This window comes from Pelophylax lessonae (genome assembly GCF_965119305.1).
Source record: "Pelophylax lessonae genome assembly, chromosome: 1".
In the NCBI taxonomy this organism is placed as follows: domain Eukaryota; kingdom Metazoa; phylum Chordata; class Amphibia; order Anura; family Ranidae; genus Pelophylax; species Pelophylax lessonae.
The window spans coordinates 128,849,024-128,876,031 of NC_138768.1; the positions used below are offsets into that span (position 1 = coordinate 128,849,024).

Genomic DNA, 27,008 nt, shown 5'->3' on the forward strand with positions numbered 1-27,008 from the left:
ATGTATACAATGTTTGGAGAAGCTATTGCAGTGAAACTCGTTGATCCATCAGAAGATTATATTATTCATATCAAGGCCTGTTATATGTATATGTACTGTCAACTTTGATTGTATCCATTTTAGTGGATTGTATGTATATTTAAATAAAATATTTATTTGTCTTTTAAATTGCATGTGGATACATATGTTTTGAATATTTAAGAGGCACATTCAAATCCCCATTTGTCCAGGTCTGTTAGACACATTTCCCCTGGTTCTTCCCTCCCCCATTCCCCTTTCTATTCCGACCACTATCATACCTGGATCATATCTTCTTCCACATTAGAAAATACTTCTATTTATTATAAAAAATGAAATTCTTCCTGGAAAGGTGAACTTAGTCTTTAAGAATGCTTTAATTAGCTTTGTAATGACTGCAACAGGATGGCAAATTCTGGAATTCCTCTGAGAATACTCAAATACCAGCAGTTCTCAAAGGCCAATGAGTGCAAAGTCATAAATAGGGACACAAAATAATGTCCCTATTTATGCCTTTGCACTTGGTTGTTGTACATCAAGTTCTTTTTTGCAACACAGAATTCTCTGAAACTTTGATGATGCAACGAAATACAAGAGAGGATTAAGCATGGTACTGACGCTGCTAATTGCGGTAGATACTAAGTAGGTTAAATACAGGTCAGTAGCAGATGCATTACCAACACGCATATTATGAACAAAAAAAATGAAATTTGCTGGCCCAAAACAAAAGACAAATATGCAAAGCACAATAACGGCTAAAACAATAGCTTGTTTTTTCCTATCTGTGTTACCAATTTTTGAAGAACTTAATCCCTTGATGGTTGCAGCATAACAAAAAGCTGTGATAATTAGAGGTAAGAAAAAGAAAAATGCAGTAAAAGTGCTGAAATAGTACAAATAGAAGCTGCCCACTTCCTGTTCATTTCGCACATCGTGGCAAGTGATAATACCCATGCTATCAACGTAGAAGATTTGCTGAGTTGTAATAAGTGGAACAGTACTGGCTATGGATATCATCCAGATAATGACACATACTATCCATGCCCTAGTCAAGGTACGCCAGGAGAGGGACTGTATTGGATAAATGACAGCCAAGAACTTGTCCACGCTCATACTTGTAATAAGCAGGATAGAACAATACATATTGAAATAAAATCCTGCAATGACAGTATGGCACAACACCTCCCCAGCCTTCCAGTTATTACCAGAAAATCTATACGCAATGTTAAAAGGCATCATACAAACAAATAGCAAATCAGCAATTGTCAGATTTAGCATGTACACCACTGCCGGCTTTTTAACTTTGATCTTAATCAAGAATATCAAAATGGCAGCAATATTCAAAGGGAGGGACAAACAGAACACCGCCATGTACACCACTGGCACAAACTTGGTCAACCACTGACTGCGGAGAAGCTTCCTAACTTCCCTTGGAACGGTTCTATATGGATTGTTCTGAAAGCCAACATACACTTTGGTGCCATTGATGATGAATTCTGCTCCTGAAAACAATAGCAAAAATAGCAATTAAAAGCTGGCACAGGATATTAAACACTAGCTATAGTTAAGAATATGTACAAACTAGAGGAACCAGCCCAAAAAAATTACAAAAAAATAAAACTCACAAGTGTTCCTTGCTGAGGCATTTCTTAGGCCCTAAAAGACCTAAGGTACCTAAGGGTGTCGTTAAAGTCCTAAGGTGCCAAATGGTCTTTACCTGAGAACTTGTAAGGTTCTGGCACTCTCAGTGCCTCCTATCACATCATTTCCGGGTGCTTTCCATCTACCTAGATAGATGAAGCACATATAGGTGTGTTTCCCTTTAAGAGTGCTGACATCATCATGAGGCGCCGGACTGAACAGCTATTTAAATCACCAGCTTTCACTCACATGGGTTCGTTCAACCTGCTTTGTGCCTTGATGCTAACCTGTCTTGAAGCTCTCATGCTTGCAAGCATACCTCGCTGTCGGAACCACGCTGCGCTGATCCCTGTATCCCGCTACCGGATCATCCGCTCTTGCCGAACCTCTCCTCTGCTACATTGCTACTAGTGATAAGTACCCCACAGGGGAAACCTCTATAACCTTCATACTAAAGCTTACACTATCTAGCTCTGCATACTAAGGACTATTATTACATCTGCATTATCTAAGATTGCTAGCTCTTGAGCCTACTACCATCTGCTCTTGCACTGGGTTGGTCTCTCCTGTATGTTCACCTGCTACTCTATCATCTGCTACCATACATGATTGCTAACCTATCTGCATCCCATCTGCTACTATCTTCCTTTCAAGAACATTTCCTTTCAAGTGTCTGTCATCTACCATCTCTACCCAACCTGTCTCTTCAGCCTATCATCACTGTGTTACTATATACATAAGTCACTCTAGGAACATCTTATTGAGTGTGTGTATTTACTTGCTGAATTGAGATCATCCACACATGATGAGTCTTTGGGAGTTGGGATTGGTGTCTCAGCGTTTCTCTACCTGACTACTGAAGTGGAATATTTCTGCAGCTGTAAATCCACATCATACATAAAACGCAGGAGCCTTACAGAACTGCACTGTCCACAAGGCAACCTATGCAGGAGCCTACAACACATGGGTGTCCATTGGCCCCATCTACAAACTTCATGTTCCTGCAGTAAACCAAGCAGAAAGCATGAATGAACAAAGCTGTGTAGCTGCTTGTCATTTTACAGGGGAGGATGTTGTAGGTAGTTGGTGTCTGATGGGGTGGGTCATGCCAGTACAGACAGTTCAGATGAGTTGGCTCCTTTTGCCTATTACACAAAACCCTTGCTGTGTGCCATGTTCTGCCCTAACCCATCTCTGTTTCTTTCTATCTGTTCTCTCTTTCTGTCCGTTCTCTCTTTGCTGTCCCATCAGTGCCGTTAGTACTTTGTGTATTGCATGCCTGTAGGTAAAAACCCAGTCTATCGGCCTGTAGTATCAATTTAAAGTACTAAGAGAGAAAGAGGCTAGGAAAAGGTAGCTCATTCATTTAAATCATTATATTATAAAGTCGGGCTTTACTGGTACCAAAAGAGGAATGGCCACATCTAATTATAGTAAAATATCAATGTTTATTACAAAAAAATTAAAAATTTAATTCATAAAAACAAGAAAAAAATGCTCTCATTAGATAGCATTCACCATGTAATGCAACAATCAAGATATGTTTGCTAAATATTCCAAGAGGTCAACGCGTTTCATATTTAATCGCTTCATCGGGACCTTGATAACTTGACAGCAAAGAAATGTATCCTATACAACAAAAAAAGTACAGTATTCAATACATTTATATACTTCAAAAACAGCATGCTGTGTTGCTACATTGACTTACACATCACCACAAAGATATATTGATTGTTGCATCACATGGTGAATGTTATCTACTGAGAGAATTTTTTCTTGTTTTTATGAATGTAATTTTTTTGTAATAAACATTGATATTTTACTATTATTAGATGTGGCCATTCCTCTTTGGTACCAGTAAAGTCTGACACCACCTTTTTCTTCTTTTAAATTAAAAGTGTTAAAGTACAACCAAAGGCAAAACTTTTATGAGTGAAGAGGAAATAGAACAGGGATTTCCTCTCATTTTATGTTTTGGCTATGGGACAGAAAGTCAAGGTAAATGGGAGACAGATGGCAAAAAAATAAAAAAAAATAAATAAAAGGGTTATAACCCTCTTTTACTCTATCCAAGATGAAAAAAAGTTTTGCCTATAGTTCTACTTTAGAGTTTTTTAAAGTCTTTTTAATAACATAGTTGGCATTAACTGTTGGCATGTCTAAGGCTGAGGTTGTACTGCAAATTCCCAGGGGCGTACCTAGTGCATTTGGCACCTGGGGCGGTTTCTATATCTGGCACACTCCCCCCCCCCCAGGCGTGCAGGCGACGAACCGCTCATTGACGTGTCACATGCAGTGCCTCCATGCACTGCAGCTCGAAACCCAAAAGAATCCTCCTCCCTCTGCTTCCCCCGGCGACCAGGCCCCACCTCCTCTGCAAAAATGGCACCGAATGACCTGAGGCGCCAGACAGAAATACATGTAACTGGCAGTGACACACTTACTGTGTGCTACTGCCAGTGGTGTCACTAGGGTTGGTGTCACCTGGTGCAGTAAACCATGGTGTCACTCCCCCCCCCCCCCCCCAATAAAATGATTTTCCTGTTTTCTGAAAGCACGCCAAAGATGCAGCATGCAGGACTTTTGGTGCACTTTCAGAAAATGCAGGAAAAAAAAAACGCACAACCTAAAAAATCTATAGGACTGCAGTAATAACTGCGAGTAAAATGTAGGAAGGCCCCCTTTACATTACACAGTCCCCGTACCCCTGGACCCCTTTACATTACACAGTCCCCGTACCCCTGGACCCCTTTACATTACACAGCCCCCCCAATAGAACCCCTTTACAATACAACCCCCCCCCCAAATAGAACCCCTTAGCAATGCAGACCCCCCAATAGAACCCCTTTATAATACAAAGCCCCCGCCAATAGAACCCCTTTACAATACAAAACCCCCACCAATAGAACTCCTTTACAATAAACCCACCCCCAAAAGAACCCCTTTACAATACAAATCCCCCCATAGAACCCCTTTACAATGCAACCCCCCCCAATAGAACCCCTTTACAATACAAACCCCCCGCCAATAGAACCCCTTTACAATGCAGACCCCCCCCAATAGAACCCCTTTACAATACAAAGCCCCCGCCAATAGAACCCCTTTACAATACAAAGCCCCCGCTAATAGAACCCCTTTACAATACAAAGCCCCCCCCATAGAACCCCTTTACAATACATCCCCCCCAATAGAACCCCTTACAATGCAAGAGCCCCCCCCAATAGAACTCCTTTACAATACATCCCCCCCCAATAGAACCCCCTTACAATGCAAGCGCCCCCCCCAATAGAACCCCTTTACAATACATCCCCCCAATAGTACCCCCTTACAATGCAAGCGCCCCCCCAATAGAACCCCTTTACAATAAATCCCCCCCCCACCCCCCCCCCACCTTAGAGCAGAGGAGGAGGAGGAACTAGTTAAAGCAGAGCATGGGAGAGAGACTCACCGTCACTCACGAGCCCTGAATACACAGCGGTCAGCGGGAACTGCCGAAGTTAACTGTGCTAGGTAATGAGCAGGTGATTGGTTGATAGGCGGTCCTGGCAACCAATCGCTTTCTCATTAACTAGCACAGTTAACTCCGGCAGCGCCCGCTGTGTATTCAGGGCTCGTGAGTGACGGTGAATCTCTCTTTCTCATTCTCTGAACAGTTCCTCCTCCCTCCGCGCTCCTGTGTCAGCGAGCGGCGGAGGCAGTCCGGCGGCCGGCCCCGGGTGTCACCCTGGTGCTCCCTGACACCCCCCTAATGTGTGGCACCCGGGCGGACCGCCCGCCCCCCCTGTTGGTACGCCACTGCAAATTCCCTAAATAGTTAAAGCTGTATCACAGGCAGACATACAAGACAAAAATAAATGCATATCTGTATTCATTAAAAAACATATTTAAATGTAGCTGAAACTTCACAGGTACACTTTTTAGACCCCCCAGACACTAAATCCAAAGAAATCTCTTTTTTTTTTTCAATAATTTTTTCAATAATTGACTATCAAAAACGACAATTTTTAAGAACTTTTTTTTGTGTGATTAATAGTCCCTGGGGCATGACCCAGAACCCTAGTCACTTTTTAGGGGTATTTATTGGGTTTTAGGGCTTCAAAATGGTGTTTTTTGATTACCGAAGTTCAGGTCCCATTGATTTCAATGGGGTTCTGGAATCCAGACCCGAACTTTCGGGAAGTTCGGGTGTTCTGGTCGAACCAAACTTTTCAAAAGTTCTATCATCCCTACTATCAATTTGAAATTCTGTAGAGCCAAGAACCGTCAGGTATCTCTTGCATTTTTCTCCTTGTTTTGGGCCATCCATTTGAGAGGGTTATGGTCAGTTAAGAGACTAAACGGTTTCCCTAACAGGTAATATTTTAAACTCTCCGGAGCCCACTTGATCGCAAGACATTCCCGTTCTACTTAGGAATGCTATGGGGTGTTCCTCCCCATTCACCACTTGGGACAACACTGCACCTAATACCAAAACATCAGTCTGCACTATAAATTCCCATGTAAATCCAGGGTATTTAAGACAGGGCTATTATACAGGGCTGTCTTTTGGTCCTGGAAAGCTTTCTTAGCCTCTGGGGTCCAAGTTACCGCTGAGGATTTCCCACCCTTGGTAAGATCCATGAGGGGAGCTGCCAATGTAGCAAAATTAGGGACAAACCTTCTATAATAGCCTATTAACACCAAAAAGGCCCTCATCTGTTTTTTTTTTAATTGAGGGGTCTTGACCAACTTTGGAAGGCATGTATTTTTGTGACCTGGGGTTTTACTATTCCCCAGCCAATAATGTACCCCAAATATCGGGCCTCCTCTAATCTCACAGCACACTTCTTCAGATTACCAGTCAAACCCTCACCACGGAGGGCATTCTTAACAGCCTGCACTTTAGGTAAGTGGCTCTCCCAGTCTGCACTAAAAATTACCAAGTCATCTAAATAGGCAGATGCATAGACTCGGTGGGGTTTAAGGACATGATCCATCATTTGCTGAAATGTGGCCTGTGCCCAATGTAGGCCAAAATGGCATCCTCTTATACTGCCAGTGCCCCTCAGGAGTAGAAAAAGCGGTCTTCTCTTTAGTTCAATCCGTAAGTGGTATTTGCCTAAACCCCTTTGTAAGATCCAGGGTGGTGATATATCGAGCATGTCCCAGACGCTCAATTAACTCATCCACCCTGGGCATTGAATAAGCGTCAAATTTTGACACCTTATTTAGCTTTTGGAAATTGTTACAGAATCGGATGCTTCCATCCGGCTTGGGAATCAGGACGATTGAACTACACCACTCACTATGGGATTCTTCTATCACCTCAAGATCTAACATCCCCCTTATTTCCTTCAGGGCTACTTGGCACTGAGCTTTTGGGATACGGTAGGGTTTTACGTTAACTTTCACCCTTTATCATTGAAGCTACCCCTGGAAGATCAGAAAATAACTCCCTATTTCTTAGCAGAAATTCCTTGGTCTCTTATTTTTGGCTTACTGACAGTGCCTCAGCAATCTCTACCCCAGGCATCGTAGAAGGACCTGCGGTAGTCATGGCCAAGGGAGCCTGGACCATAAAGGATTCTCGGTCCTTCCAGGGCTTCAATAAGTTGACATGGTAGGGCTTCCTGCCAGGCTGGTGTACTCTATAGTTAACTTTCCCCACCTTTTCTACAACCTTGTATGGCCCTTGCCATTTCGCCAGAAATTTACTCTCCACCGTAGGTACCAGAACTCTGTCACCAGGGTTAAAGGTTTGGATCTTGGCTAAACAGTTATAGCCTGAGCCTGCCAAGCCTGCTGCAAGTGGGATTTACCAATGAGCATGACTTTTCCAATCCGGTCTTGCATTTGAGCAATATGCGCCACTACACTTTTGAGTGGGGTTGCCTCTTGTTCCCAGGTCTCTTTTGCTTTATCTAATAGGCCCCTCGGATGTCGGCCATACAGTAATTCAAAAGTGGAAAAGCCGGTGGAGGCTTGTGGTAAATCCCGTACAGCAAACATGAGGTAGGGCAAGAGGTAGTCCCAGTCCCTACCATCTGCTGCTACCACTCGCTTTAACATGGTTGTTCTCTGTGTCACCTGCGAGGACCTCCGAGGGAAAATTTGGAAACTCTTTCTCCTCATTCTGCTCCTCCAGCATTTCTGGGCAGCAGGGGTCAGATCCAGCTGGGGGCCTTGCTCCCTTGGCATTTTCCCAAAAATCCCAGAAAAAAGGGAAGTCTCGCCCAAGGACAGCGTTATACATTAGATTTGGGACCACTCCTACTTCATGGTCCCTGGTGCCACAGGGAGATTCGATCGACACAAGGGCTGTGGGGTAGCACTTGGTATCTCCATGAATACAAACAACCCCCATTAGCTGATGCTGCAACTTGTGGGGGTTCACGAGACTGGCGTGCACTAGAGTGACTAGACTGCCGGAGTCCAGCAAGGCAGTCACCTGGCAACCGTTCACATTAACCACTTGCCGACCGCCTAACGATGATTTACGTCGGCAGTCAGCCCCTCACAGGCAAAGTGACGTAGTACTACGTCGCTAGCCTGTGAGGCTCTAGGGAGCGAGCGAGCGCCGCTGGAGGAACACCCCCCCCCGCGCGAGTGACCGGCGGACCCGATGTCCGCCGGGCACTCGCAATCGTCGGTTACACCGGGAGAAAGGCAGGCAGCTAATGTAAACAAAGCCGTCTGTCATTCTCCCCTGTGTAACAGCAGAGATCATACGGTCCTGCTATGTAGGACCGTTGATCTCTGCTGTTACATGAAAAGCCACATCCAATCACAGTTAGAATCACGCCCCTAGGGACACACTTAACCCCTCCTTCTCAAATAAAGTTAACCCCTTCCCTGCCAGTGTAATTTTTACAGTAACAGTGCATATGTATAGCACTGATTACTGTAGTAATGTCACTGGTACCCCCAAAAGTGTCAAAAATGTCAGTCAAGGGTTCGATCTGTCCGCCGCAATGTCGCAGTCCCACAAAAAAAATCGCAGATCGCCGCCATTACTCGTTAAAAAAAAAACCCAATAAAAATGACAAAAATCTTTAGTTAGTAAACGCAATAACTTTTGCGCAAACCAATCAAAATACACTTTTTGCAATTTTTTTACCAAACATATGTAGCACAAAACGAATTGGCCTAAAATGTTAAAAAATTTACATTTTTTTGGGGGAATTTCATATAAAAAAAAATGTGAAAAATATTGTTATTTTTGCAAAATTGTCGCTCTTTTTTTGTTTATAGCGCATGATCAAAAAATCGCACAGGTGATCAAATACCACCAAAAGAAAGCCCTGCTTGTGGGGAAAAAAGGACATCAATTTCATTTGGGTACAGCATCGCACGACCGCGCAATTGACCGTTAAAGTCACACAGTGCCGAATCGCAAAATAGGCCCTGGACAGGAAGGGGGTAAAATCTTCCGGGGCTTAAGTGGTTAACAACACAAATTTGTTTCTCAGAGCCGCCTGGCTGTTGTGGGGCACCCAGGGGTATAGCAACAAAGGAGCTTTTTTGGGTCAAACTGCAATCCATAGGCTTCTGAGTTAGTGGACACCTGGCAACCAGTTGTCCTGGCTCTTGGTAACACCAGCACACGATAGATCCCCGGTCCTGTCCGGTCTCCCTCTGGTGAATAGACCTCTTCATGCCTTGCACATCAGTGGCCTCAAAAAGGTATTTACCTTCTTTTTCCCCCACTTTAGGGCGGAAGTGCTTTTTCCCAGGTTGGTAGGTGTCTGGGTGCCAGGAAACCAAACCACACGAAGATGCAAGTAAAATAAAGCAGTTTATTAGGGCAACAATAATAAACGCACAGCAAGATGAGCGAAATCAGGAACAGCCCAGGGTCAAGTCCAGGAGCGGGTAGTCATCCAAGCCAGGATCAAGTCTAGAAGCGGGTAGTCATCTAAGGCAGGGTCGAGTCAAGTAGCGGGTAGTCTACCGATGCTTGATCGTCTGCCGATGCGGGGTCATCTGCTGATGCGGGATCGAGAGCCAGGAAAGTCGTCAAACCAAACCAGGTCATGCATGGAGGAACACAAGAGACGAGAATACTTCTAGCAGTGATACACCTTGGAGCACAAACACAAGGGCAAGGACTGCAAGCTATCAGGTGCTATGTATAGTCAACATCACTGAGCGACGCCCAGGCAGCAGGCAAGCGATGATGCAAACAGAGTTTATAAGAGACAGCAGTCTGCACATGTCCAAGATGGCTGCCAACAGGAAGGCAAGGTAAGACCTTGACAGTACCCCCCCCCCCCCCTCAATTGCCCCTTCTCCACAGAGCAAAAAAACGGTTTCTGAGGAAAGTGAACATGGAAAGCGTGGAGAAAGTCGGGAGCATGAACATCATTGGAGGGAACCCAGGAGCGTTCCTCAGGACCATAACCCTTCCAGTGCACCAGGTATTGAACCTGACCTTAGAACAGACAAGAATCCAAGATGATGCTAACCTCATAATCCTCATGATTGCCCACAGGAATGGGATGAGGGCAAGGAAGTGAAGAAGCATAGTGATTGCGAACCAGTGGCTTCAAAAGTGACACATTAAAGATATTGGAGATATGCATGCCAGGAGGAAGATCAAGGGCATAGGCTGCTGGGTTCACCTTATGAAGTATGCAAAAAGGCCCAACAAAATGGGGTGCCAGTTTAGGAGTGGGTACCCTAAGGTTGAGATTACGGGTCAACAACCACACCATCTCCCTGGCTTGGTACAAAGGAGCAGATAAATGTCTCTGGTCTGCCTGGAGCTTCTGACGCTGTGCAGAGACACATAAAGACTGTTGAATCTCCGCCCAAGAGGAATGGAGGGCACGAAGATGATCCTCCACAGCCGGGATGTCCTGTGGCGAGAACAACTTAGGCAACACAACGAGTTGGAACCCATATTTGGCCATGAATGGAGACATTCCAGAAGACGAGTTGATGGCAGAGTTCCTGGCAAACTCTTCCCAGGGTAGCAGATCAACCCAATAGCCTTGATGGTCAGAGATATAGCAGCGGAGAAATTGCTCCAGAGTTTGGTTGGAATGCTCAGCAGCACCACCGAACTGCAGATGGTAGGCCGAGGAGAAGGAGAGTCGAATACCCAACTGGGAGCAAAAGGTGCGCCAGAACCTGGAGACAAACTGGCTCCCACGGTCCGAGACATTTCTCTTTAGGCAACCCGTGTAAGCGGAAAACCTCCCTGGCAAGCTCCTGAGTGGTAGGCAGCCGCTTGAACAGAACAAAGTGGCACATTTTGGAGAACCGGTCAACAACCATGAGGATAACTGTGTACTCAGGGACAGGGGAATTTCAACAATAAAATCCATGGCCAGGTGAGACCAGGGACGCTCCCCATTGGGAATGAATGCAGTAGGCCCAAGGGAAGGCGCCGCGGAGATTTGTTCTGGGCACAGACCGAACGAGCAGCCACATACGCAGCAACATTAGTGCGGAGAGATGGCCACCAGAACTGATGGGAAATAGCCCAGGACAACTGGTTCTTACCAGGATGACCGGCAGTCTTGGAATTGTGGTACGTGCGCAACAGTCTGTTGAGCAACCCCTCAGGTACAAAACATTTGTCAGCAGGTCTCTCTGTGGAAGCATCAGGTTGGGCAGCCAAGATCTGTTCCCCAAGAGGAGAGGTTAAGTTGGTGCAGATTGCAGCCAGGATATGATCTGAAGATATGACAGGTGTCGGCATGGAGTTCTTCCTGGACAACTCAGAATACTGGTGAGACAAGGCAACAGCTTTAACATTCTTGTAGCCGGGCAAATAGGAGACCAAGGTTAAAACGAGAAAAGAATAAGGCCCATCTGGCCTGACGGGGCACGAGCCTCTTGGCCTCTGAGAGATACGTCAGATTCTTATGATCGGTGAGAATGAGAACTGGAACCACAGAACCTTCTAGCAAGTGTCTCTATACTTTGAGAACCAGAATAATGGCCAAGAGCTCTCTGTCTCCAATCTCGTAAATTTCATTCAGCTGGAGAAAGCTTCTTGGAGTAGTACCCACAAGGAAGTAGGGGTCCATCAGGTGTCTGACGCTGAGACAGGAGGGCGCCTACTCCCATCTCAGAAGCATCCACCTCTAGGACAAAGGACAAACCAGGATAGGGAGAAGACTGAATGGGAGCCGAGGTGAAAGCAGACTTTAGGACCTCGAAAGCTTGCACTTCTTGGTCCGATCTGAGATAGTCATGAAAAAAGGAACAAAAAAAAAAAAAGGACTTTGATGGCACACCAAACTCTTGTAAGCCAATGATTATATATAAAAGATACTTTTATTACAAAAATTATTAAAAAACTCTTATACATACATTAATAAAATTTGTATACAAATATATAAACAAATAATTGCCTTCCCAATGTGCTTTCGGCCCTGGATAACACTAGAAATCCGATGTTTGGAATCAAACCTGTACTCAATAGATGCTCTCACAACAGCGAAAATGACACCTATGGTAGAACTAAATGATACAACATCAGGACTGTGGATCCAGTGGTTGACACTTGTCAAGGCTCTACATGTTTCGCGCATTATCACTTCCTCAGGAGATAGAGGGTGGATTCCTCTGCGTCTCTTGGTTGGCCCTTCCAGTCTAAGTAAATATTGACAGATATTTCTGTGTAAGTGCTAGTACCTCTATATGAACTATATTGTACTATGTTGATTGGAAACTATTATAGTATATGTAACCATTCTTAATTTACTCATAGTTTATTTTTATTTTCTGTATTTCTGCATATAGAAGTTTTTTTGCTGGCTCACGTTGACTATCTCCTGAGGAAGTGCTGATTCATGAAACATGTAGAGCCTTGACAAGTGTCAACCACTGGATCCACAGTCCTGATGTTATATCATTTAGTTCTACCATAGGTTTAATTTTCTCTGTTGTGTTGTGAAAGCATGTATTGAGTACATGCTTGATTACAAACATCAGGACTTCTAGTGTTATCCAGGGCCGTAAGCACATTGGGAAGGCCATTATTTGGTTATATATTTGTATACAAATTTTATTCATGTATGTATGTATATATGTATGTATAAGAGTTTTTTAATCATTTTTGTAATAAAAATATATATTTTTTTATATAATCATTGGCTTACAAGAGTTTGGTGTTCCATAAAAGTAAATTTTTTGTTCCTTTCTTCATGATTATTGAGATTTAGGAAGAGGCATGGAGTATTATGCTGTGTCCATAGTATCACTCTATGATGACACTCTATAATCTGCTCAGATCTTAGATAGGTTTGGCCAAAGAGGAAATGGCCAGGAGGAAAAGTTCTTGATAAATTTCCGATAGTAATTGGTAAAACCTAAGGAAAAGCTGAATGGAACGGAGACCACTAGGGAGAGGCCGTTGTAGACAGGCGCGGGCTGGGCCGGGGGGCAAGGTGGCAATTTCCCCCTGGGCCGATCTGATACCCCTCAGAAAAGGCCGCTCAGTATCTTGTGTCAGTCGGTAGTCTCGGTACTCGATTGAAAATGGGAGGCGCTCAGGCACTTACACAGTCACACGCAGCGCTGACACTGTCTGTCACTTCCTGGAAGTTCCGTCGACTGCCCTGCCCTGGAGACCTGGTGGCTAGATCACCGCTTAGCGTCTACCAACCAGTGACGTCACGGTCTCCAGAGCAGAGAGGAGGACCCATCCAAAGCGCCGCGGTCAGCCGTCCTCCGTGACGATTACTGGCCCCAGCCACACGGCCCCACCCACCTCCGGCTCCTCCCTCCATCCATCAACGTGGGGCCGATGCAGAAGAGAGGGCTGGCCTGGCCTGGTAAACTTACGGCGGCAAATCGGCAATCCAGATTTAAAGTGAAGTTACCTGCTGGCTGCTGCGGTGGACACAGTGTCTGTGAGGACGTGGTCAGGACTCGGAGAAGAATTTCCAGTGAGTGACAAAAAAAAAAAAAAAAAGTGTCATGTGATGTGTGGACAACATGTGGAGCATTTTTTCCCTGTACTTACCCCCTGGCACTGTATACAGCCTATATATTGATGTCTAGCTGTTCCTGGCACTATATACCTGTCTCATACCTGTATTATACAGGTATGAGACAAGTATTTAGAGCCAGGAGCAGCTAGACATCAATATACAGGCTGTATACAGGCCAGTTAAAGAGGTTGTAAACCCTTTTTTTTTTTTTTTTTTTTTGACCCTGCAAGAGAAAGACATAATGAGCTAGTATGCGTCGCATGCTAGCTCATTATGAAATACTTACCTTAGAACGAGCCCCCGCCATGCCGCCCGCTTAGCTGGATGACGGGCGACATGTCTGATTGGCCGGAGCCGCGGTGACGTCGCGCAGGAGCCGACGGTCACGGCACCGGACTCTGAAGGAACAGCACCAGCGGCCGTTCCTTCAGAGCGCATGCCCCAGTGACGTCACTGGCTGCATGTAAGGTAGATATCTCCTAAACGGTGCATGTTTAGGAGATATTTACAGTACCTATAGGTAAGCCTTAATATAGGCTTACCTATAGGTAAAAGTGTCAGAGGAGGGTTTACTTCCATCTTAAAAAGGAAGTAAAGACCCCCAAAAACCAAGAAAACCAAGAAAAAAAAAGCCCTGTAAAGAGAAAGGCATAATGAGCTAGTATGCATCGCATACTAGCTCATTGTGAAGTACTCACCTTAAAACGAAGCCCCCGCCGTGCCGCCACCTTAGCGACAGGACGGCGACATGTCCGGCCGTCCTGCTTCCGGGTTCGCGTTCTATGGCCATCTGATTGGTCGGAGGCGCGATTACATCACTCCCGCGCCTGCGGCGGGAGCCGCCGTTCACGTCACTGAGCTCTGAAGGAACGGCACGGGTGGCCGTTCCTTCAGCGCGCCTGCGCAGATGACATCATCGGCAGTATGCACTCTAAATATCTCCTAAACGGTGCAAGTTTGGGAGATATTTATAGCACCTATAGGTAAGCCTTAATATAGGCTTACCTATAGGTAAAAGTTTGTGAGGTGGGTTTACAACCTCTTTAAAGAGGAAGTAAACCCTCCTCTGACACTTGTATCTATAGGTGATCCTATGATAAGGCTTACCTATAGGTACTGTAAATATCTCCTAAACATGTACCGTTTAGGAGATATTTACCTGACATGCAGCCAGTGACGTCACTGGCGCATGCGCTCTGAAGGAACGGCCGCTGGTGCCGTTCCTTCAGAGTCCGGTGCCGTGACCGTCGGCTCCTGCGGCTCCGGCCAATCAGATGGCCGGATGCCGCGATCCCGGAAGACGGGTGACTGGACATGTCGCCCGTCATACAGGTAAGCGGGGGCTCGTTCTAAGGTATTTCATAATGAGCTAGTATGCAATGCATACTAGCTCATTATGGGTTTCTCTTTCAGGTTGCAGCAAAAAAAATAAAAAATAGTTTCATGGGTTTACAACCTCTTTAAAGGTATTGAGTCCCTGAGGTCCCCTAGGGCTCCCCCTTGTGTCATGGGAGCGTAAGCTGGCCGCAAAGGAGGAGGTCACATGTGTAGATCTCTGCCAGGGTTCATGCTGGGACTTGCAGTCCTTTGCTTTTGGGGATGTAATCCCCCCAAAAGTGAAGGACTACAGGTCCTAGCATAAGCCCCTCAGAGCTCAGCATGTGTCACCCACCCCCGATCCCCCAACTAGTGAAGGACTACAGGACCCACTCATCCAGCTTAACCACTTCCAGACCGCCCACCACATATATAGTGTGGCAGGGCGGCCTGGCTGTGCAAAATCACATACCGATGCGTGATTTTGTGCACGGGTTCTAGGGGACGCGACACAGCGGGAGCCAATTAGCAGGTCACCTGTGATCATGCAGGAGAATGACAGAATGGCGGTCTGCCTTTGTAAGCAAGGCAGACGGCTGTTCTGTCACAGGAAGATGGAGATCTGTGTTTCAGCTGAGCTGAAACACAGATCTTTTTATTTTCTCTAGTACATCCATCCCCCACACAGTAAGAAAGCATTCCCTAGGAGCAAACTTAACCCCTTGATCACCCCTAGTGTTAACCCCTTTCCTGCCATTGTCATTTATACAGTAGCAGTGCATTTTTTAGCACTGATCACTGTATTAGTGTCACTGGTCCCCAAAAAGTGTCACTTTGTGTCAGATTTGTCCGTCGCAATGTCGCAGTCCCACTAAAAAGCTGGGCATGGATGGTGAGTTGATTCGGTAGTTCAACGGGCCACTTGACCGGACTTGCCCCCCAGGCTTAAGGCTGCCAGCCCTCCCCTGGTTGTAGAACAGCTGAAACCTTCTGAGGATCCATGGAGGACCCTTCAGCAGAAATTATGTAGCCCAAGAAGCTAACCTGAGACAGGTGGAATTCACATGTCTCAAGCTTACAAATAAGCCCAATTCACACAGAACCATTGCAGCACTCGTCTGACATCCAGTTAGTGTGATTCAATGGAGTCTGGGTAAATCAAGATATCTTCCAAATAGACTTCCATGCATTGCTGCAACATATCAAAAAAAAAATATTGATTAACTCCTTGAAGACAGCTGGCGCATTGCACAAGCCAAAGGGCATCACTAGTTATTCGTAATGACCGGTTCTGGTATTAAATGCGGTCTTCTACTCATCGTCCTCCTTGAACCTTACAAGGTTATACGCGGCCCTTAGGTCAAGCTTGGTAAAGACCGTTGCCCCCTTGAGGTGGTCGAACAATTCAGTAATCAACGGAATCGGGTATGCATTCTTGACCGTGATGCGAATGAGGCCCCTATAATCAATGCAAGGTCTCAACTCACCCCCTTCTTCTTTACGAAGAAAAAACCAACACCCACTGAAGAAGTGGACTTGCGAATGTGCCCCCGGGCAAGCACATCCTCCATGTACTCCTCCATGGCTTTATTCTCTGCAACTGAGAGAGGATAAACCCTGCCACGAGGGGGCATAGCACTAAGTTGCAACTCGATAGCAGAATCGTACGGACGATGAGGAGGAAGCGTACCAGTACACATCTTGTCAAAATACATCTTGATACTCATGATATTCAGTAGGCAACACTGAATCTGAGGTGGTACAGAGTACCTTAAAAGGCCCATGGATACAAACAGCACCACACTTTGGAGACCAAGAGAGGATATTGACCATCTGCCAATCAAAGGTCGGATTGTGTTTCTGAAGCTAAGGGTACCCCAAAACAACAGAGTAGTGTGGGGACGATATAACCCAATTTGTTTCCTGTTGCTTGGTGCTTGCTTGCACTAGCTGTTTCATGAATTCCCCTATTATCCCCACTCTTTACTGGCACCAGTAAAAACAACATTTTGGTGTACTGTCCCTTTAACCACTTGCCGACCGCCGCACGACTATCTACGGCGGCGGTCAGCCCCTCACAGGCAAAGTGACGTAGGTCTACGTCGCTCGCCTGTGAGGGTTTAGGGAGCGAGCGCGCGCCGCCGGAGGCGCGCTCCCGCTCCCGCGTGGTCACGGACCCCCCCGCGCGTGTGACCGGCGGACCCGATCGCCGCCGGCCACTCTGCGATCGGCGGGGGAGAGGGAGAAAGTCAGGCAGCTTGTGTAAACAAGCTGCCTGTCATTCTCCTCGCTGTATGAGAGCTGATCACATGGATCTACTATGTAGATCCATTGATCACTCTGCATACAGTTGAAGCCACAGCCAATCACAGTTAGAATCACGCCCCTAGGGACACACACAGCCCCTCCCTCTCAAATAAAGTTAACCCCTTCACTACCAGTGTATTTTTACAGTAACAGTGCATATATATAGCACTGATTACTGTAGAAATGTCACTGGTAACCCCAAAAGTGTCAAAAATGTCAGTCAAGGGTCCGATCTTTCCACCGCAATGTCGCAGTACCCCAAAAAAAATCGCAGATCGCCGCCATTACGCGTTAAAAAAAAAACAACAAAAATGACAAAAATCTTTCCCTTTGTTAGTAAACGCAATAACTTTTGCGCAAACCAATCAAAATACGCTTTTTGCGATTTTTTTTACCAAACATAGGTAGCATAAAACAAATTGGCCGAAAATATTAAAAAATTTTGATTTTTACATTTTTTTTTGGGGGAATTTCATATAAAAAAAAGGGAAAAATATTGCTATTTTTGCAAAATTTACGCTCTTTTTTTGTTTATAGCGCGTGATCAAAAAATCGCACAGGTGATCAAATACCGCAAAAAGAAAGCTCTGTTTGTGGGAAAAAAAGGACGCCAAATTCGTTTAGGTACAGCGTCGCACGGCCGCGCAATTGTCCGTTAAAGTCACGCAGTGCCGAATCGCAAAATACCTTATGGTCGTTTAGCAGCCAAATCCTCTGGGGCTTAAGTGGTTAAGAGTGCTGGCTATTTTTTTTTTTAAATGCCGCTGCAAGAGGTACAGTTTCTGGGTCTTGTGCCCGCTCCAAGTCACCAATTGTAGGGTATCAGACTCTATGCAGAGACAAGCTCACAGTTTAAAAAAAAAACTTTGTGTTTAATCCAAAAAAAAAAGTCATAACAAAAAAAAAACCGGCTCCTTGCCATAAAACAAACAAAAGTAAACGACTGCTCTGCCTTACAGTGTCCGTAATCTGATACAGTCCTTGTCCTAAGATAAGTGCCCTTTACAGAGTAAACATTTGTATCCAAAGTTCAGGGATAAGCAGCCATGCTCCCAGTTGCTTCCTCACATAGAGACATCCACACTCTCACTGGGATCTAGGACCAGCTGCCTTAATCAAGACCTAGCCATAGACCATTAAACTGTGGTCCACGGACTTCTGTCCCATCCAGAGCTCTATTAGATTACCAGTAAGACCAGCCCTAGAACGGACTTTACTAGTAAAGGGTAAAGAACCAGGGGTCAGCAAGGTGTCCGCACACGGACACTGGTGTCTGTGAGCAGCCCTTGCAGTGTCCGCCGCGCCGCAACTGACTGCTTTGTCTTTGAGTCTCACTCTGCCCGTCTGCCGAGAATCTCAGATCAATCCCCGATGCGATCGCTCAGGCCTCCCTCGGGTTGTCCGCTCCTGCCTCCCGCTCGGCTCTAATTATGGGAGACCCTCACCCTGGCCTAGGGAGTCCCTTGCCTGCTCTAAAGGGGATGTATAAATATGGGGGACCCTCACCCTGGCCTGCTCTAAAGGGGGATCTATGGGGGACCTGCCTGCCCTTGCCTGCACTAAAGGGGGATCTATGGTGGATGTTGGATCTGCCTGCCCTTGTCTGCTCTAAAAGGGGATCTATGGGGGACCTGCCTGTCCTTGCCTGCTCTAAAGGGGGATGTATAATTATGGGGCACCCTCACCCTGGCCTGCTCTAAAGGGGGATCTATGGGGGACCTGCCTCCCTTGCCTGCTCTAATGGGGGGTTTAAAAATATGGGGGACCCTCACCCTGGTCAGGCCTGCTATAAAGGGTGATCTATGGGGGACCTGCCTGCATTAAAGCGGGATCTATGGGGACCTGCCTGCTCTAAAGAGGGATCTATGGGGGACCTGCCCTTGCCTGCAATAAAGAGGGATCTACGGGAGACCTGCCCTGGCCTGCACTAAAGGGGATCAATGGGGGACCCGCCTGCGCTAAAGGGGGGATCTACGGAGGACCTGCCCTGGCCAGCACTAAAGGGGGATCTATGGGGGACCTGCCCTGGCCTGCACTAAAGGGGGATCTATGGGAGACCTGCCCTGGCCTGCAGGGGCATACCGTGGGGTTGGTGAGAACGGCGCCCGCCAGGGGCGCAGGCTGAAAACACTGGCAGTGTAGCAGTGAATTACCACTCCTCCGTGCAGCCTGCGCCCCCAGTGGCCGGCGCCCCCCCTCCTTTTCTTTACCTCGCCTTCCGCCCATCAAGTGCTGCCCTCGGCTGCTGTGCTAATCGGAGGTGAGGGGGAGCGCTCCAGGTAAAAGGTTCACGGGGGGAGAGCGTGTATCTGCGGGGAGCCGGGCCAGGATGCGGTGAGGTAGGATGGAGAGTGTGTGGACCGGTATGTGTGATCTCCGGGGAGGAGGTCCTCTGTCCATTGTGTGTCTGGGAGGACTCCATCTGGTGCACTGCACACAATGTAACCCCCCTCGCTCCCTGTCACCCCCCTCACTCCCTGTCACCCCCCCCCCTCACTCCCTGTTGCCCCCCTCACTCCCTGTCACCCGGTCACCCCCCCACTAACTGTCACCCCCCTCACTCCCTTTCACCCCCCTCACTCCCTGTCACCCCCCTCTCACTCCCTGTCACCCCCTCACTCCCTGTCACCCCCCTCACTTTCTGTTACCCCTCTCACTCCCTGTCACCTCCTCTCTCTCCCTGTTACCTCCCTCTCTCTCTCTCTCTCTCCCTGTCACCCCCCTCTCTCTCTCTCCCCTGTCACCCCCCTCTAACTCTCCCTGTCACCCCCTCTCACTGCCTGTCACCCTCCTCTCACTCCCTCCCTGTCACCCCTTTTTCTCTCTCTATCCCTGTTACCCCCCTCTCTCTCTCCCTGTCACCCCCTCTCTCTCTCTACCTGTCACCCCCTCTCTCTCCCTCCCTGTAACCCCCCCCCTCTCTCTCCCTGTCACCTGCCCCCCCCTCTATCTCTCTCTCTCCCTGTCACCTGCCCCCCCTCTCTCTCTCTCTCCCTGTCACCTGCCCTCTCTCTCTCTCTCTCTGTCACCTTCCCCCCTCTCTCTCTCTCTCCCTGTCACCTGCCCTCTCTCTCTCTCTCTCCCTGTTACCCCTCTCTTCCTGTCACCCCCACTCTCTCTCTCTCCCTGTCACCCCTTCTCTCTCTCCCTGTCACCCCTTCTCACTCTCCCTGTCACCCCCCTCTCACTGCCTGTCACCTTCCCCCCTCTCTCTCTCTCCCTGTCACCTGCCCCCCTCTCTCTCTCTCCCTGTCACCCTCTCTGTCTCTCTCTCTCCCTGTCACCTGTCCCCTCTCTCTCTCCCTGTCATCCCCCCTCTCTCTCCCTGTCACCTGCCCTCTCTCTCTCTCTTTCTCTCTCTCCCTGTCACCTACCCTCTCTCTCTCTCTCTCTCTCTCTCTCTGTCTCCCTGTCACCTGCCCTCTCTCTCTCTCTCCCTGTCACCTGCCCTCTCTCTCTCTCTTTCTCTCTCTCTCTCTCTCTCTCCCTGTCACCTGCCCTCTCTCTTTCTCCCTGTCACCCCCCCTCTCTCTCTCTCTCTCTCTCTCTCTCTCTCTCCCTATCACCTGCCCTCTCTCTCTCCCTGTCTCCCCCCTCTCTCTCTCCCTGTCACCTGCCCTCTCTCTCTTTCTCTCTCTCTCTCACTCTCTCTCTCTCCGTGTCATATTCCCCCTCTCTCTCTCCCTGTCACCCCCTCTCTCTCTCCCTGTCACCTGCCCTCTCTCTCTCCCTGACTACCCCCTCTCTCTCTCCCTATCACCCCCCTCTCTCTCTCCCTGTCAGCTCACTCTCCCTGTCAGCCCCCTTTCACTCTCCTTGTCAACCCCTCTCACTCTCCCTGCCCTCTCTCTCTCTCTCTCTCCCTCTCTGTCACCCACCTCTCACCCCCCTCTAACTCCCTGTCACCCCCCTCTCACTCCCTGTCACCCCCCTCTCTCTCCCTGTCACCTGCCCTCTCTCACTCTCCCTGTCAGCCCCCTCTCACTCTCCCTGTCACCCCCCCCCCTAACTCCCTGTCACCCCCCTCTCACTCCCTGTCACCCCCTCTCTCTCCCTGTCACCTGCCCTCTCTCACTCTCCCTGTCAGCCCCCTCTCACTCTCCCTGTCACCCCCCCCTCACTCCCTGTCACCCCCTCTCTCTCTCCCTGTCACCTGCCCTCTCTCTCCCTGTCACCTGCCCTCTCTTTCTCTCCCTGTCACCTGCCCTCTCTTTCTCTCTCCCTCCCTGTCACCCCCTCTCTCTCTCACTGTCACCCCCCTCAATCCCTGTCACTCCCTCCCTCCCTGTCACCCCCCTCTCACTGCCTGTCACCCCCCCCTCTCTCTCCCTGTCACCCCCCTCTCTCTCTCTCCCTGTCACCCCCCCCTCTCTCCCTGTCACCCCCTCTCTCTCCCTCCCTGTCACTCCCCTCTCACTGCCTGTCACCATGTGTGAATGGACCCTATATGTATTAGACATGTATTTACTGGCTGCTGTCAGTTCTGGCTGATTTATGAAAAAAATAAATATTTTTGTCTGTAAAAAAAAAAAAAATTGAGGGCAACTTTTCCAATTGCAATACTTCTGTTATGACATTGTCCTTGTGCTGGGACTATTTGTGCACAGCTAGTACGTCTTTTGTGGCTACAAATATGACCTAAAGGTTTTGAAAGTTCACCTCCCATTAAAGTCAATGGGGTCTGCCGCGAACTTGCGGTTCGTGGACTTTTGAGAAAATTTGCGGCTGACGTTCGCGAACCGCCCCAGCCGATGTTCGTCTATCACTACCTCTCAGTCCCTCCCTGTCACCTGCCCTCTCACTCCCTCCCTGTCACCTGCCCTCTCTCTCTCTCCTTGTCACCTGCCCTCTCTCTCTCTCCCTCTCTCCCTGTCACCTGCCCTCTCTCTCTCTCCCTCTCTGTCACCCACCTCTCACCCCCCCTTCTCACTCCCTGTCACCCCCCTCTCACTCCCTGTCACCCCCCTCTCACTCCATGTCACCCCCCTCTCTCTCCCTATCACCTGCCCTCTCTCACTGTCCCTGTCACCCCCTCTCACTCTCCCTGTCACCCCCTCTCACTCCATGTCACCCCCTCTCTCTCCCTGTCATCTGCCCTCTCTTTCTCTCCCTGTCACCTGCCCTCTCTTTCTCTCTCCCTCCCTGTCACCCCCTCTCTCTCTCACTGTCACCCTCCTCTCTCTCTCCCTGTCACCCCCCTCAATCCCTGTCACCCCCCTCTCACTCCCTGTCACCCCCCCTCTCTCTCTCTCCCTGTCACCCCCCTCTCTCTCTCTCCCTGTCACCCCCCCCTCTCTCCCTGTCACCCCCTCTCTCTCCCTCCCTGTCACCCCCTCTCTCTCCCTCCCTGTCACCATGTGTGAATGGACCCTATATGTATTAGACATGTATTTACTGGCTGCTGTCAGTTCTGGCTGATTTATGAAAAAAAAAAATATTTTTGTCTGTAAAAAAAAAAAAAAATTGAGGGCAACTTTTCCAATTGCAATACTTCTGTTATGACATTGTCCTTGTGCTGGGACTATTTGTGCACAGCTAGTACATCTTTTGTGGCTACAAATATGACCTAAAGGTTTTGAAAGTTCACCTCCCATTAAAGTCAATGGGGCCTGCCGCGAACTTACGGTTCGTGGACTTTTGAGAAAATTTGCGGCTGACGTTCGCGAACCGCCCCAGCCGATGTTCGTCTATCACTACCTCTCAGTCCCTCCCTGTCACCTGCCCTCTCACTCCCTCCCTGTCACCTGCCCTCTCTCTCTCTCCCTGTCACCTGCCCTCTCTCTCTCTCTCTCTCCCTCTCTCCCTGTCACCTGCCCTCTCTCTCTCTCCCTCTCTGTCACCCACCTCTCAACCCCCCCTTCTCACTCCCTGTCACCCCCCTCTCAATCCCTGTCACCCCCCTCTCACTCCATGTCACCCCCCTCTCTCTCCCTATCACCTGCCCTCTCTCACTCTCCCTGTCACCCCCTCTCACTCTCCCTGTCACCCCCCCTCTCACTCCCGGTCACCCCCTCTCACTCCATGTCACCCCCTCTCTCTCCCTGTCACCTGTCCTCTCTCTCTCTCCCTGTCACCTGCCCTCTCTTTCTCTCTCCCTCCCTATCACCCCCTCTCTCTCTTACTGTCACCCCCCCTCTCTCTCTCCCTCTCTCCCTGTCACCTGCCCTCTCTCTCTCTCTCCCTCTCTGTCACCCACCTCTCACCCCCCCCTCTAACTCCCTGTCACCCTCTCTCTATCTCTCTCTCTCTCTCTCTCTCCCTGTCACCCCCCTCTCTCCCTGTCACCCCCTCTCTCTCCCTCCCTGTCACCCCCTGTCACTCTCCCTGTCACCCCCTCTCACTGCCTGTCACCCTCCTCTCACTCCCTGTCACCCCCAACCCCTCTCTCTCCCTGTCACCCCCCTCTCACTGCCTGTCACCCTCCTCTCACTCCCTCCCTGTCACCCCCTCTCACTGCCTGTCACCCCCTCTCTCTCTCCCTGTCACCTGCCCTCTCTCCCTCCCTCTCTGTCACACCCTCTCACTCTCCCTGTCACCCCCTCTAACTCTCCCTGTCACCCCCCTCTCACTCCCTGTCAGCCCCCCTCTCTCTCTCTCTCACTGTCACCTGCCCTCTCTCTTTCTCCCCGTCACCCCCCCTCTCTCTCTCTCACTCCCTGTCACCTGCCCTCTCTCTCTCTCCCTGTCACCCCCCCCCCTCTCTCCCTGTCACCCCCCTCTCTCTCTCTACCTGTCACCCCCTCTCTCTCTCCCCCTCTCTCTCTCCCCCTCTCTCTCTCCCTGTCACCCCCCTCTCTCTCCCCCTGTCACCTGCCCTCTCTCTCTCTCCCCCTGTCACCTGCCCTCTCTCTCTCCCCCTGTCACCTGCCCTCTCTCTCTCTCCCCCCCTGTCACCTGCCCCCCCTCTCTCTCTCTAAATTAAATTAAATTAAATTAAATTCAAATTAGCTTTATTGGCAGGACCAAATACATTTTAGCATTGCCAAAGCAGTTGAGTTTGTGATGGGGGGTAATGGGTAATATCAAGGGGAATGGGGGGTGAGTCTATGTAAAGGATTTTTAAGTCCTCAGTTTTTCATGTCCCTCTCAGTCTGTGACACGCTGTCACATATTGTGCAGCTATTCTCACCATTGGCTCCTCTTCTCCCAGTAGGATTTGGAGTTTGCTCTTCTCTTCTATAGAATTGAACTCCGGGGATGAAAGCGGAGAGTCTCTGGAAGTGAGTGTCCCTCACTGATGAGTACTTAGGGCACTGTAGCAGGAAGTGGTCCTCTTCCTCCAGGACCCCCTGGTCACACTGCTGGCACAATCTTCTCTCCCTGGGCTTGTAGGTCTGTCTGTGCCATCCTAACTCGATTTCCAGGCTGTGGGCACTAAGTCTGTACAGGCTGATGGTCTGTCTGTCTTTGGGCTCTTGTAGCACCTCCAGGTATGGGGCCAGTTTGTAGTCTCTCTGCAGTGACTGGTAAACAGTTAGTTTCTTGGAGTTTGTTATTTCATTTCTCCATTCTTAAACATATTTTTCTTCTGAAAATTTCATTATGTTTTTTATTTGTGATTTTGTCAGGTCAAATTGTTGGGAGTTTGGAATAGGCAAGGAGCTGATGAGTTGTTGCAGGCCGCCAGGTTTGGGCAGGTTCTTATTGGTCAGTAGGGCCTTATGATGGTACGAGTCAGGACTGCTTTTTTGTAGATGATCCCAGAATGATAGCGCCCTCTTTTGTACTGCAAGAAGTAAGGGAAATCTGCCCAGCTCGGACCGGCAGGCACTGTTGGAGGTGCTCCGGTGGGCTTGGAGGAGTAGCTTGCAGAATTCCAGATGGAATATTTCTGTTGGGCTGGAGTCCCATTGGGATTGGTCTGGGTAGGTGACAGGACCCCAAACTTCACTACCATATAGAAGGATTGGGGTGATGACGCTATCAAATACTCTGAGCCAGACTCGCACCGGTGGTTTTAGGTGATACAGCTGTCTCCTGATGGCATAGAAGGCTCTGCGTGCCTTGTCTTTTAGGGCCTCTATGGCTGGCCTGAAACTTCCTGATTGGTTAATTTCTAGGCTGAGGTGTATGTAGTTGTTGGATTCATCAAGAGTGTGGTTGTTTAATGTAAAGGAGGGGCACTTTGTTTTTTTATTTTTCCTTTGGAACACCATGATTTTTGTTTTGCTTGAGTTGATAGGTAGTGCCCATGTGGCACTATATTTCTCCAGCACTTCCAGGCTGTCTTGTAGGCCTCTCTCTGTTGGTGACAGAAGTAAGAGGTCATCCGCATAGAGCAGGAACTTCACCTCTGTGTCATGCAGAATCAGTCCAGGTGCTGGGGAGGATTCTGTCTGACTCCCCGGGCCTGTTGGAAGTGTTTGATTCTTTTCCCATTCACCTTTACACTGCAGCTGTTCTCAGTATATGAACTCTTGATGACATCGTATACTTTCCGTCCTATTCCACTTTCGTATGGAGATGTCGCGAACCTAAAATTTGCCGTTTGCGAACGGCGAACTCGAACATCCGCAAATGTTCGCGAACGGGCGAACCGCCATAGACGTCAATAGACAGGCAAATTTTAAAACCCACAGGGACTCTTTCTGGCCACAAAAGTGATGGAAAAGTTGTTTCAAGGGGACTAACACCTGGACTGTGGCATGCCAGAGTGGGATCCATGGCAAAACTCCCATGGAAAATTACGTAGTTGACGCAGAGTAGGGTTTTAATCCATAAAGGGCATAAATCACCTAACATTCCTAAATTGTTTGGAATAACGTGCTTTAAAGTATCCAGTGTGTGTATATGATCAGGTATGATGTTGTATCGATCAGGTAGTTTAAGGGTTACGCCCGCTTCACAGTGACAGACCAAACTCTGACAGACCAAACTCCCCGTTTAACAGTCAGTCAGTCAGTCCATTTGCACAACCGCAAACTCCCCATTTGCACAAGGTTGGATACCAAGCTAGCCATGTCCCATTCCTTGTCCTCACTGACGTCATTGAAGGTCTCTTCCTCCACCCATCCACGTACAACACCAAGGGTCCCCGAAAGGTGACAACAAGCCCCCTGCTGTGGTTGGTCTTCCACCTCCTCAAAGCCATCTTCCTCCTCTGACTCCTCTTCTTCAGACTCCTCTCTCTGCGTTGCCACAGGTCCAGCAATCGACAACGACAAGGCTGCTTCTGGTGGTGATGGGGACCACAACTCTTCCTCTTCATGCTCATCTACGGCCTGATCCAACACTCTTCACAGGGCACGCTCCAGAAAAAACGCATATGGGATGAGGTCGATGATGTTGCCTTGGGTTTGACTGACCAGGTTTGTCACCTCCGCAAAAGGACGCATGAGCCTACAGCCATTGTGCATGAGCATTCAGTAACGCGGCCAAAAAATACCCAGCTCCGCAGAGGCTGTCCTCTTTTTTTTAAATTAAACAAATCTGTTCTTATCAGTTTAATCCCTGTTACCTTACATCCCCTATCAGGGGCTGGTGTATGGAATAGATTTTAGGAACCGGGAGATGGAAAAAGATGGTTGGTCTGTCCTCTTACTTCCAATTTTGGGCACTGCGCGTGCACCGTGCAATGTACTGTGCCATCCTATATGAGTGGTGTGTTAAGTAGTACTATTCTTATCAGTTTAATCCCTGTTATGTCCCCTATCAAGGGACGTGTATCAAATAGATTTTAGACAACCGCAAAGAGTTGTCAATAGTTTACACACTCATGACATAAATTGTATTCCTCTATGCGTCAATCTTGGTGTAGTGATGACTGTGCTCATGCGCACGTTTGGGAGATTGCAGGCG

The 27,008-nt window shown here is 48.4% G+C and overlaps 1 protein-coding gene across 1 annotated transcript in view; it reads right to left on the reverse strand.

Moving 5' to 3' along the window:
* Positions 1 to 525: 525 nt before the first annotated feature.
* The window catches only part of LOC309561274 (proteinase-activated receptor 1-like), a gene marked incomplete at its 3' end in the record, with an annotated part of 111,838 nt that continues 85,355 nt past the window's right edge, over positions 526 to 27,008 (reverse strand). The window contains exon 4 of the mRNA XM_082265089.1: positions 526 to 1,520. Within this exon, the coding sequence (XP_082121215.1) occupies positions 526 to 1,520 (995 nt within the window). The remainder of the gene's footprint in view (positions 1,521 to 27,008) is intronic.